Here is a 12,835-nt window from a genome sequence, read left to right as displayed (position 1 = left end):
GAAAACTTGATCCATTTAAAATCCAACCTACAGCACTAACTGGGCGATGAGTGAACATGAAATTTCAAAGCAAATGCAGTTGTTCAGCTGGAGCAAGTGTAAAACAGCATAATGTTTTCATCATTTACCTGTTTGGTGTATGAATCTAATAAAGGTTGCAACAAAACCTCATGCGTCTTTTTGTTTTCCAAAACATGTTTCGACTGCAAAACAGTGGTTTATTTTGGCCTGCACCCAGTTCGATAAAATGGAGAAAGTTCCATTTAATCAATACTTTATAATACTCTGGCAAGATTCATATTTTCTCATCAACAGCCAGGTACGCAATGCTACCTAAAATCTGCTTTATAGGGTGGTCATACACTCTCATACTTTATATTAGTGATGTCTTCCACAGCTGAGGAGGCTGAGTGAATATAAGACTTTAGTTTCCAGATGAAGAATTCACCCTTTATCGCAGCTTTACAAAAAAGATCTATAGTGACCCATGACTACTATCGTCATGACTGATAAGTGGATATGGATGAACAGCAAAGTTAACAGGCTCCCAAAAGAATATACAAACGAACATGCTCTTTCTCAAGAGTTTAGAGAGTAAGAACAGCTTTGACCTACCTAATGGAAGTGTGTTGAGCTGCTAATAAAAGACCTGTAATACATTTTTACAGGTTTGGCTCCATCTAGTGGATTTAATGGAGAAATGTGATAATCACGCTGTCAATACATTTTTACAGGTTTGGCTCCATCTAGTGGATTTAATGGAGAAATGTGACACTTAATCATGCTGTCAATGCCTCTGCCAAGTGTTAGAATAGAGTATGAGAAATAAAATGGGTCTATTGTTGAACATGCAGTAGAGGGAAAAAAAAGATTTAAGTGTATAAAAAAATATTAAAAATAGACATGTTAGTATAAGAATAAAAAAAAAAAACATTTTTAAATAAGTCACTTCAAAGTAACCTGACTTGTTTTAAGATCAAGCAGATCAATGCTGCATCTCAGGGCCCTGGCACAGTCAGAAAACATTTGCCTGAGGTTATATGAAGGCTCCTGAGGGCTAAAAAGCTCTATAATGTGAGGACAAGACACACTTTAAATATTAACAGTAAAAAATTAAAGCTGTTCTATGGCTTGATAATAACAATGGATGACATGACTGCAATGGGAAAGGATGTTTGTCATGATAAACCCTTAGAGGGTTTTAACCCGACTCCACAGTTCCTCCCAGTTTTGTAGTGGGTTTTAGCATCTTTTGTTGTTTTGGCTTTCCAGCCTGTAACCTTCATGTTTCTGTCCAGTCCCCCTGCTGTCAGGGAATGCCATTAGTTTTGCAGGCATTGGGTCATAAACAAGTCCTAGTTTTTAAGGTTTTGACCTATTATTACGAATGAGGTTTATCCATAATTAATTACTTCCTTAATGGCATTAGAAAGTAATTACCATATCCTATATTTGCCCATAGAGGCAGAAGTTTAATATATGTATGCCCAAATGCCATGAAGATGATATACAGCATATCCAAGGTTGGAGTTTCTGGACATTTGTTAAGGCTTGACCATTATATTTTCTGGTAATTTCTGTCACGGCCAGGGGACATGATAAGGACCATGGTGAGTGAAGCTGGAAGGAATTTCACAATAAGACCATTCAAGCAAGACCTGGAAATGAGCTGCTGATCTGATTGGACGACATTTGCCCAAATGTCTAGTACCCTTTTAGAAGTAAAAATATGAACAATATGGAATTTTTTTTTTTTTTTTAGCTCAGCCAATGAAAAAGAAGTACTATTTTAATAATCCCGTTTTCTTGCATAACAATCCAAGCGCGTTCTTGAAATTACGTTAGATGTACATAAATGAGAATAAAAAGCCGTGTATCAACTTAAAAACTGACAAAATTCAGGCATAAAGAAGAATCCGACAAATGGCAGACTTTTCTAGTTTATTTGCGTTTTTTTGCAAGACATCATCTGTCAATTAAATTCCAGTTACAATAAATGCATTTGTTTCAGAAGATGTTACAAGGATTATCTTGGACGGAAAAAACAAAAAAAACAAAACTGTTTGGCTGCCGTCTCATTTTTTGCTTCGGTAATTTACAAAGAAATGTATTTGTACTAGGTTAATCCTAATAATGTCCCACTTGTTCAAGTGGATAAATCATGCAGCAGAGCTTGAATTCATTTAAAGAACTTGATATTGCTCAAAGAGGCTTTAGTTGGATATGACCAAAGTCAAGGGAGACGCTTAAAAAACATTTGGCAATACTTATGCTGTCACAGTTCAGGCTAAAAAGCGATAAAAACAATACACACAAGAACAATATTATTGTTTCAAAAAATAAAAAGTGCAAAAGGCAAATTATCCATTTGGGATGATTAAGAATTCCAGTTGAAAAACTTGGATGGTTAAGATATCATTTTCTATCTCCACTTCAACTTAAGCAGATTCACAAATCATACTGTACAGACGTTCTTCAAAGTGCAAATATTATGAATTGGCATAAGCTGGTATGTACACATCTCATTTTCTGGATGACAAAAATAATCAAAAAGCATGGGTTTTTTTTTTGTGTGTTTTTTTTCCTTTGTCCATTCAGGCTCCATTGTCATGAAGCACAAGTTCAGACAAATCGTGCTCCATTCATGCCGGATAGTATCCCAACTTCTTTGCTGTTACACTCAAGAAATAGCAACGTCTGCTTATATTGTTCTCAGTTTATCACATAATAAAAGGTGTTTTATCCACATAGAAGCAACCATTCCAGTAGGAGCTATGTTACATCACCAAAAGCTTCTCACTCTATAAAAACGAAGAAAGTTCTATTCTAATCTTATCAAAACCAAAATCCCAGAGAGAGATCCATGTGTTGGTTTTCTCTTAATCATGCAGAACATGCAGAATCAGTCACATTTTTATTGCATTTCCCTCTGATTTACTAGTAACTGAAATCATTTTGTTGGTGTGTAAAGTACAAATACACACAATTTCTGTTTGCTTTATCAAAATAATTAAACGCTGGACCACACCTGATATTGTTGGATCTCACTCTCTGATGACTATTCAGCTACATCTATTCCATTATCACAGGACTTCACATCCACAATTATACTGACAGTCATTATAAACAGCTAAATTGCATAAGACTCTTTCACTCCCAAGAGCTTTTACTCAAGCCTGGCACATTAACAGATACTGCACTGTGCTGTATGCGAGATGTTTATTGCGCTTCCATAGCGCCGAAGCAAGAGGTGACAGGAGGGCTGACTTACCGCAGTCCCCCCTGCCTTAGGGCCACTATCATCTGGTCCGAACTGGAGCAGTCTGCGTGGCCTAAAAACACTGATTTATCCTAGCTTTTGCTCATCAGCTGAGCTTTTTGTTAGCTTACAGATAATGTTTTGCCAGACGTATCTGGCAATTGATCATTGTGGGTTTCGACTTGAAAAAGCAGGGGTGTATGATGAATAAGGAGATCGGTCGGAATGAACTGAACACAATATGTTACTGAACTTAGCAAAGTATGTTCAAGAGCACATTTTGATTTTATAGATAGCCAGGTGATCTTTTTTCATTTTTCTTTGATTCAAACACAGAGAATGGCACCCAGTGCAGAGGAAAACGTAGCCCTCCTCTTCTAAAACTGTCATGATGGACAGAAATTGTGACTGCACAGGTCAGGTCAACATGTCAATTTTTAAAAAGGCAAAGAAAAGGTAAAAAGCTATTACTAAGAAACCTGTGCACATTTCACATTTATTTCTACATTTTTTATTGACTTCCCTGACCATTTCTGTCATCTGACATACTTTTAGACAAGCTGGATTGATGTCAGACATGAAAGAGTTTTAACAAACCAAGCTTTTTTCCTGCTTGTGTTATACTCTGAGCCACGCCCGGTCACAGAAAAGCCAATGGCGGAAAGGAACGAAGCTTGGGTTTGAAGTTACTGTTTGGTTTAAAAACACTAAAAACATCAGGGTGTGTGATATGTAAACTGATCAATGCGTATCTCTGCTTTTCCCCCACATACACATTTGAGTGGAAATCTTCCAGCTGGCATTTGGGTTATTATTATTCTATAAATGAAGATGTCAGAAATACACATGCTATAAAAATTACCAACGAAAACAGATTTCATTTCCCCATGCCACGTGTGTTAGTGAAGCCGCAAAAAATGCTACATCAAAATAACACTTCAAAACACCCTTAAATCCAAAAAACGTGGAATGGTACATCTTGAGTGAGAGCTTTGGCGGAACGGGTAAAATCTTTAACTTGATCTTTGCAGAATTCAGTGAGCAAGTTTGATGGGAATCTAAATATCAAAGGTTCAAACTTCCTACGCATTTTCTATTTTAAAACTGGAACTGTTTACAGACTACAGAGGTTTACTCATTCAATTACAAGCTGATAGGAGTGCCATCGATGTGTGCTGACGGAGAGAAAACTCCCCACAAATGTTCCAACACCAAAATGATTTGTACAAATTTGAAACACGTAAGACGTGGTTCTATTAGATTTGGTTCACTGTGCTTACATTTAGTGTCTTAGAGTAAATGTGACTCATAACGTCATTTCAGAACATCTGTCTTTATACCAAATACTGGCCAGGGCCGTTTTTGTCAACGGCAACTCCTACTCGACAGACAACATGCGTAGGTGGGACTGGGGTTTCGCAAGACTTAAGAACTCTGAATCAAAGGAAAAATGAAAAAACCTGGGAAGAGATGCATTTATGAAAGATTTTACATCTCACAGTTAGATGTAGTGACTTCAGAGTGAGCTGTGTTATATTTTTTAATGAGACTGTTAATATGTTTCGCCCTACTTCCTGACTTGATTCCTTCCCTTTCCTCTCTTCGCTGCACGGCTCCTCGGTCAGGTCATTCAAAGGGGAGGGAAGGAACGTCACATCAGAAAGGAATGGTGATGGTGTGAAAAATCTGTGGGAAGTCAAGACGTTAGCAGCAACGAAGCGACGTATTCCTCCATACTTTTACGACAGATTTGACTTTACCTTTAGTAGAGAAAGAAGAGGCGTGTTCTGTGAGAGGTGGCCATGTTCTCTGACATGTTGCGGACTTTTAGATAGTTAACAAAGCCCCTGAAGAACAGCAGGAGACCTGTGGAGGCAAAACATAATTATTTTTTCATCTCACAGAGAGGCACAGATAAACTGAGGCAGCAAAACAGTGCAGGTTATAAAAAATAAATTACAGTGGACTCACCAAGCAACAGGAAGATCCACCAGAGCCAGTACTGACCATTAAAGTAGCCAGTGAAGTAGTCAGAGAACTGGGAACAGAAGAAGGCATTTATCATCTGGAGATTTTGTTTTACTTAAGATTAAATCTCGGGATCGTTATGTTGAAAAACCGTCTCTACTGTGACCGCAATTATAAAGTGACTGCCCTTTTTCTAACATTCTAACATCAGGATTTTTTAAGATCAAACACTATCGAACTAATCCTCCCTGGTATGTAAATGTACTTTCAGACAGTGGGTGATAAGGCTACCACTGCAGTTGTTTTCAGAGTTAACATAGCAACAGCAAGGACTGTGAGGGCGGCTGCGGCTGTGCTGAATGTGCCGCTGCGCTCAGGGATGATGATGATGATGATGGTTAAACTTGTTCCACTTGTCAGCACGGCCCTCTGCGTGACCATGGCAACCACAGATGCCACGGAGAGAGAAACACACAAGGCCAGATTTCACTGATGTTTGGGCTCACCTTGCTGCGGACTACATGCTCTTCATCAGCCAGCGGAGACGTGACAGATCAATGAGGCTGACTCCTTTCTGTTATTTAAATCCACCCTTTTCTGCCTACTGGTTCTTCACTGGGAAGCTTTGTATGGTGTGTGTGTGTATAAGCTGTGTACGCTGATGAGGCCATTTTATCTGCCGAAGGACATTTCTCTGTACGTCCCTCAGATGTGGGACGGACAAGCAGATCTTCTGACAACTGGTTTGAAAACCACTAATCATGGTGGGATATGCAACTTACATAAACTTCAGTGCAGCAGTAAGATAAAAACTACATACCCTAACAATGAGAATCCATTTAATGAGGGACAGGCCAAAGCCGCAGATGGCACCGTAGCGTCCTGCAATTGTGTTGGTCAAACAGAAGGACAGGCAGAACCCGATCCAGTTGAACAGGAAGGCCACTAATTTTCAAAATCAAAGCACAGGGAAATGCATATTGAACGTGAATGTTAGAGATAGAGCCTGGAAGAAAAAACTTAGGGAAAACGCAAACGTTAGATGCTAATCATCTTAATCCTGGGTTTGTTTGGCTGTTGTAATATCTGTAAGCACACAAGAATGTCTCCTGTAACAACAGAGATTATCATGAGGTGCAAATCCAGATTACCCTACATTTGTAACACAAATATTGATTTTGAAACATAATGTCAACTCTTAATAGAACCAGCTCAGTTATCAAAGCTTGAGCAGTGTATCATTACACAGGTTAAACAAATACCGATTCAGGTCTGTGTCATCGTGAGAGACTTACTGAAAAAGGCCAACATGAAGATCCCATCGTTCCCAACTCGCAGCTGATCAGCGTCACTGAAATCATCTCTGGGGGGGAATTCTTCATCCTAACATGGACACGCACATTAACAAACAACAAGTAAGTATTGCATAAGGTTGGTTTAAAAGAATAACTCAGCTACTACGGAATGTTAAAACCTCGGTGGAAAAACAGGTTTGACTACCTCTTACCATCTTGATAAATGTGCTGAAGTCTAAATCTGATTCATGTGATGCCGATACAGTGGGCTGCACGCAGCAGCAGGAAGTTAAAGTTTATAAGGCTGGTCAACAATTACATGTAGCTTGGTATATAGGAGACTTTGATATGGTTTACACATAAATATTTGTCTTTGTCTTTTAAGAATACAGACCACGACAAAAGCATGTAATGCCCAGATGAGCTGGATTTTTAAATGGAATGATGCCGACATAAAAGGGCACAAAAAATAATAATATAAAAATAAGAGAAGGGAAGAGAATGCACGTCAGTGCGTCTTCTCACTCGTGGCATCACGTCCACAGTGGAGGTGGCCATGGCAGCTGCTTTGGCCTTCTCTGCCTCATCATATGTGGGCAGGGAGGTGGCGACACTGTAGGGCGGAGGCACTGGGAAGTCACCTCGGAAACTCATCTCTGTGATATCAACAAAAGGACCGGTTACAAAGAAATGAAAGGAAACCACATACGTAGCTGCCAGTAATGTGGTAATGCTGTTCTACAAGTCAAAAGTGACTCATGACAAAAACAGCTGCCAAATATAAACTTCAGAAAGACATGATCCTATTACTACTTCGGAAAATTCGCAGCTAAGACCAACCACAAACAAATTACCTGGTGTAGCAGCAGTTGCTCCGAGGTCAATGGAGGCATAAGGAGGTGGAGGTGTATCTGACTCCCCCTGACATCTTGATACCTCCTCTGGTGCTGAGACAGGGGCCTGAGCCTGGGAATGGCTGGATGCACAGGCCTGGGCTGTGGCAGAAGTGCATGGCTGCTGCTCGCTGGTGGAGGCCTCTGAAGAGTCGTCCTCATTGTGCAACTGCAGGAGAGGATGTGACAGACGGGTTGTCGGGGGACACAAACAGATCAGCTGATCAGTCAGCCAAAATGTGTGACAGCTAGAGGGGAATGCTCACAATGTTCCAAATTTCTAAAACTGGCACCAATCTAGTACTTGCTTCTAGGCAGAATGGGTGGCCTTGAAAGTTGATGCAAGTATGACTCTGTCAAGATCATAAAATTTATATTCCACTTTTTGTGAGCTCACAAATCAGATCCTATGAGGTTAGCTGCCACCGAACTAAAAATAACACCCTGAAAGTAAAGGAGGGAAGCAGTGAAGCTGGCATTTATTAGCTGACATGTTGGGGTTTTTGTAATTAAAGATAAGAAGTATTGTAAAGAGGTTTTTATCTTGTTATAGGTTTATCCAGTATTTCATCAGGGTATAATGTAACAAACAGCAACTGAGGTAGTTTACAAATGTTTTTATTCTATCTTACCAATATGGACTTGTATTAAGTCACTGCCTCCAGCATTTACTTTGTCATCTAGAGTTTAACTTTGGAGTCACAATATCTCATATTATGTTCTTCTAACAGAACAGCTTGTATTCTGCTGCATAACTGATAGCTGCTTGTTGTCGGGCTCCACCATTCCTACGCTGGATTCAGATCGCCAGTCTTGGCAGGAGATCTGCATGAATGTAATCTAGGGTGATTTTATCTCATTGATAACAGCTTCACTTTTTACTATGTACTTGACTACAGAGTTATTTTCAGACCGTGCCAATCCAAACCCAACGTTTCCAATTGCTGCAGCCTCACATTAAAAGAGTTCAAGTGGCAAAACTCTGGATGGCTTTTATTTTGAAGCAGCCGCCAGATTACAACTCAGTAATATGTCTGCTGCGTGGGGTAAAAGGAGTAACATTTGTCCTCAGTCGAATGTTAAAAACTGTACACAGGGATGTGACATCTGTGTCAAACAGCCAAACACATTTTGAAGTTCCATCAGGGCAATGGGAACATGATGGTTACAGAACGGCTGGGGGACAAAGTGAAGGAGTGTTTTGTTTTTTTTTTTTCTTACCTCCTTGGTGACTAACCTCAAGGTGACCTTGACAAAGTTAACTTGAACCTAGATGTACGTTGTTTTATCTTGTGCTCTTAAAATTACAATAAAGCCGATAGCCATGACAAAATATGATTCTCTCATAAATGATTTGATATGATTTTTTTTTTTTTTTTTTTAAAGCAACACACATAAGGTTGTACATTTATGAATATCCACCAGATCAGTCTTGACATGATGTGGTTGTTTCAAAAATGTTTAGTCTAACATGTTTGAAAAACAAAGTATCTGTAAAAGCTTGATGTGGCGACGCCTAAACACTGAAAGCTATTTTAGTTTTGGCTCTACTTTTCTTGGGTTTTGGCAACAAGCAGACTGAAACCAAGATAGTTCTGAATTCCCATGATCAGCATAATGATTATGTGTTTAAACAGGGAAATTCACCAAATCAAACATATTCCATGATGTAATGGCAGTTTTCTTGCTGTAGTATAACACTGCTACAAACAGGGAAAATCCCCTCTGTGATAATGTCTGGCAAAGACCGATTACTCAAAAGTCAAAGATGACTAATAACAGGGCAGCTCAATTAAAGACTACACATGGGTTTAAAGATATACATTCATAATTAAAAGGAAAAGTCCTTCGTCACCATGCAGATAAACATCCGAAAACATCTTGGGCGTTCAACCCACCCTGTAAGCTTCCACCAGTGCAGGTTGGGGTACAAGGCAGAGAGTGAATGAGTGGCTAACAACTGGCTCGGAATCAAGGACAAAGCATAACGCACCCCCGCGCACTGGGGATTACATAAGATCTTAACAACACAGCCAGAAGCCTCCTCATGTGTCCAAATATACCCGAAACTCACTCAGGCCTGCTCCATGCTCGCAGAAATCAAAGTATTATTTAGAGAAGGCACAGAGAGATAGAGAGCACAATATGGTGTGCATAAATGTGTTTACAAACCACACATCTCTTATCAGCTCTATGGTCTCTAAAGAATCCTTGAGAAACTATCATCCAAAGGACAATTAACACTGGGTGTATTATTTTACCAAGAAGTGGGTTGTTATTGATATCTCTGCTTTGTTTCAGGGTTGAAAGTAAGACTTACTGCACCGACTTGCTTTGGCTCACTCTGAATCCTTTGGGATAATCACTCACATACCCAGAACCACAGGCATCCATCTGAACACAAAGTGGACTTTGTATCACGATCACACCAGAGCTGTTTCAAATATCTCTCTCTCACTCACTACACTTCACATATCCGGTAACACATTTACAAAAGAAACAAATAATTTACACAGTCAGGTCAAACATTCACTCCACTTAATGAGGTGGCCAATTTTGCATTTACATTGTTTTGACTATGACGCTGAATTTCTAACAGGCACTTAGCTAGTTATTAGTTAACTATTGGCAGTCTGCTGACACAGAAAGTAAAAGGTCAGGTTAGCTAAGACAGCTAACGCTGCGCTCGTTTTAGCTTATCGACACCTGCGGTAAGTTAACCCTGGGTTTATAGTTAGCACGTGAAAATAGCTAAAACGGGGGTAACAAGCAGAGTAACACGCTTTATTAGGATATTAACTTTCAGGGCCGACAAGACCCATCTTGGTTAGCTAGCTAGCGTTAGCATAGCCTACGCGGAAGTGCTTAATGTATTGTTAAAACAAAAACAATTCGCGAAATAATAAATACAACGAAAGTTCCCATTTAAAACTCAGTTTTGAATTCCTGTCTGGATAATGTGAGGTTTTGTCTGACTAGTGAAATATCACAAACGAGGCCTTGTTTCATGTGACGAGCAGGCCGAGCAATCGGGCGATGTTTTGATCTCCACACTCACCACTTGGTATCGGCTTGGGTCCATCCCGACGAGATTCCGCTGGCAGGCAAGCCAGCCCAGGTCACGAACACGGGGGGAGTCGAGCTTGAATGTACTCCGAGAGGCTGTGTTACGGACGGAGCGACCCGACCCTGAAACGACGCTCAGGGTACCAGGCGATCAAAGAAATGGCTGCAATCTCTAGGGCAGGCCCTTTGAAAACTAGCGTTGTTGGTAAAACGCTGAGCAACGAGCTGGAGTACAACTGCAATGCAACACGTCCGGTCACGCATTACAAAATAAAATGTATCAACCTGTGCTCAGTTACATTATAATTAATCTGAATTCAAAATTATACTTATAATATTATAATTGCGTGTGACTGTTTGGTAGACCCCCGCTATGTGTCCTACGCTACGGATTTGGCTTCTTTTAAATCTTCACTTAAAACGTTTCTTATTTTCATTGGCTTTTAAAATATTGTAGAGTTTGATACTTTCTTTAATGGCAATATGTTACTTATATTGCAGTGTTAGACTTTTTTTCCTTTTTCTGCACATACGCATTGTATTTGTCTTTTTAGATATCTGAAGATTTCATTTGGTCTATGTAAAGTACCTTGGTCAAATGGATGTTGTTTTTAAAGTGCTACATAAATACATTTAATTTGATTTGATTTGAATAAATATGTGGAAATATTACTAACACGTTTTGGGTAGTTGTTTTATTTTGATGGAGGAATCATCTACTGTAAGTGTGAGTCGTGCTAACTTAAGTCGTGCTAACTTAAGAGTGGTAGGGGGGTAAACACGGATTTTCACAGAATTTAGAAAGCGTGATGACGCAAATACACACAAAACTGGTAAATAACTGCAACCAGCAGATGGAGCCAAAGTGCAATTACGTCAATGAAGCACTATCACCAGCTCTCCATTAATTTCCTTAATAAAAACACCTCTGGATCAGATTGCATTATGCTCAGATAACATGGAAAACAAAATTCTGCATTTGACACAACCACCTGCGCTGAAGGTCCACTTCTGACCTAGCCTGAACTTTCAGCTCTACCAGAAGGTCATCATCAAAGTTTACTTTGGTTTAATTTATAATTTACCCTTAAGCAAAAAACGATAAAAGGCTCCTGAACATTACTGTTAACCACAATGGTATACAGCTTAGAAAATGTTAGTAAGTGGCCCTTGAATTGAGATTGTTATTAATTTGAGTTCAACAATTTCTACTAATCTTTATAAACTTTCATGCTCAAAGTTTGGGAAATGACATTTTCATGAAACATGGTTATACTTTTCAACTTCAGAAAAGTTCAGAAGTGCCAGAAACAATACAGTAAAGCCCCTTAGTGATCCTTCCCTTAACTTTTGGATGCCTAGGAACAAGCAGGTGCTGAATCTCCTGAGAACTTCAGAAACAGGCCTCTCCTGCAGAGAATAACCTCAGACGGATTTCATGGTCTTTGCTCTTGTAATATCTGGCCAATATACAGTGGTGTGAAAATGTGTTGGCCCCCTTCCTGATTTCTTTTTCTTTTTTTTTTGCATGTTTGTCAGACTTTAATGTTTCAGATCATCAAACAAATTTAAATATTAGTCAAAAATAACAAACTACACATCAAACTTTATGCATTTGTTTATTATATATATACATTATAAATCAGCACAATGAAGCTGGTTTGTGGGTGTACTTCATTCTCTAGTTTACTCTGTCATGTGCTCCTGCCTCCCGGCTAATCCTGGATCAGCGTTTCAGTGGATCAGTGCATAACAGGCTCTTGGTACCTTTATAAATGTAAATGCAGGAGTTTCAAGGATGAGACACAAAGAGGTTCAGAAATCATTACAGAATGACTTTAAAGGAACAGTTTCTGGTTTTCAGAAGTCCCTCTGACCAGATTTTGCCTTCAGAACAATATAGATGTAGGACATGTTAAAAGCAAAAACTCCTTTTATCAGTAGAAATGTTTTAGCTGTGATTTTCTTTTTTAACATAACTGATTCACACAATTGTATTTCGACAAGATGCAGTGCAGACACTTTCTGAAACTTAAGGGATGCTCTCGCGCCTGTCTACCCAATCCACGCCATTAACACACTTGGAATTTCTTCATTTGCCCAAAGCTGGCTAAAGAGAGTGAACAACGAATGCAAGGGGAGGTATTGATAAAAGGCTCTTCTTGAATTAAATATTAATCCCATTCGCTAAGAAGGGGATTAATGCAGTACATCTATCAGTTAAGCAGCTCATGCTGAGAAGGAGAGGGCAAGAACAAGTAAAAGAGGTTAGAGAAATGAGGAAAAAAAAAAAAGACATGAGCTGCAATGCAAGAAAAGGAGATGCAATATCCTGCATTACTGCAACATAAAGT

At 39.3% G+C, this 12,835-nt stretch overlaps 1 protein-coding gene across 1 annotated transcript; it reads right to left on the bottom strand.

The window, feature by feature from the left end:
* Positions 1-1,928: 1,928 nt before the first annotated feature.
* On the bottom strand, positions 1,929-10,709 carry ndfip2 (Nedd4 family interacting protein 2). The gene is made up of 8 exons (XM_026301656.2): positions 10,474-10,709; positions 7,377-7,584; positions 7,048-7,178; positions 6,523-6,610; positions 6,048-6,172; positions 5,231-5,297; positions 5,020-5,125; positions 1,929-4,945 (listed from the first exon to the last, which is right to left on the bottom strand). The coding sequence occupies exons 1-7, from the start codon at positions 10,495-10,497 to the stop codon at positions 5,022-5,024; spliced, it is 747 nt and encodes a 248-aa protein (XP_026157441.1). The 5' UTR covers positions 10,498-10,709; the 3' UTR covers positions 1,929-4,945; positions 5,020-5,021.
* Between the last annotated feature and the right edge of the window lie 2,126 nt (positions 10,710-12,835).

This window comes from Mastacembelus armatus, chromosome 2 (genome assembly GCF_900324485.2).
Source record: "Mastacembelus armatus chromosome 2, fMasArm1.2, whole genome shotgun sequence".
In the NCBI taxonomy this organism is placed as follows: Eukaryota; Metazoa; Chordata; class Actinopteri; order Synbranchiformes; family Mastacembelidae; genus Mastacembelus; species Mastacembelus armatus.
This window is presented reverse-complemented; position numbering and strand designations above follow the sequence as displayed.

Excerpts from the sequence above, each read along its gene's own strand:
- ndfip2 (XM_026301656.2), bottom strand. The coding sequence starts at position 10,497 with ATGGACCCAAGCCGATACCAAGTG. Across the intron at positions 6,611-7,047 it reads CTGTGGACGTGATGCCACGA|GATGAAGAATTCCCCCCCAG; the intron begins GTGAGAAGACGC and ends TGTCCATGTTAG. Across the intron at positions 5,298-6,047 it reads AATGGATTCTCATTGTTAGG|TTCTCTGACTACTTCACTGG; the intron begins GTATGTAGTTTT and ends TTCTGTTCCCAG.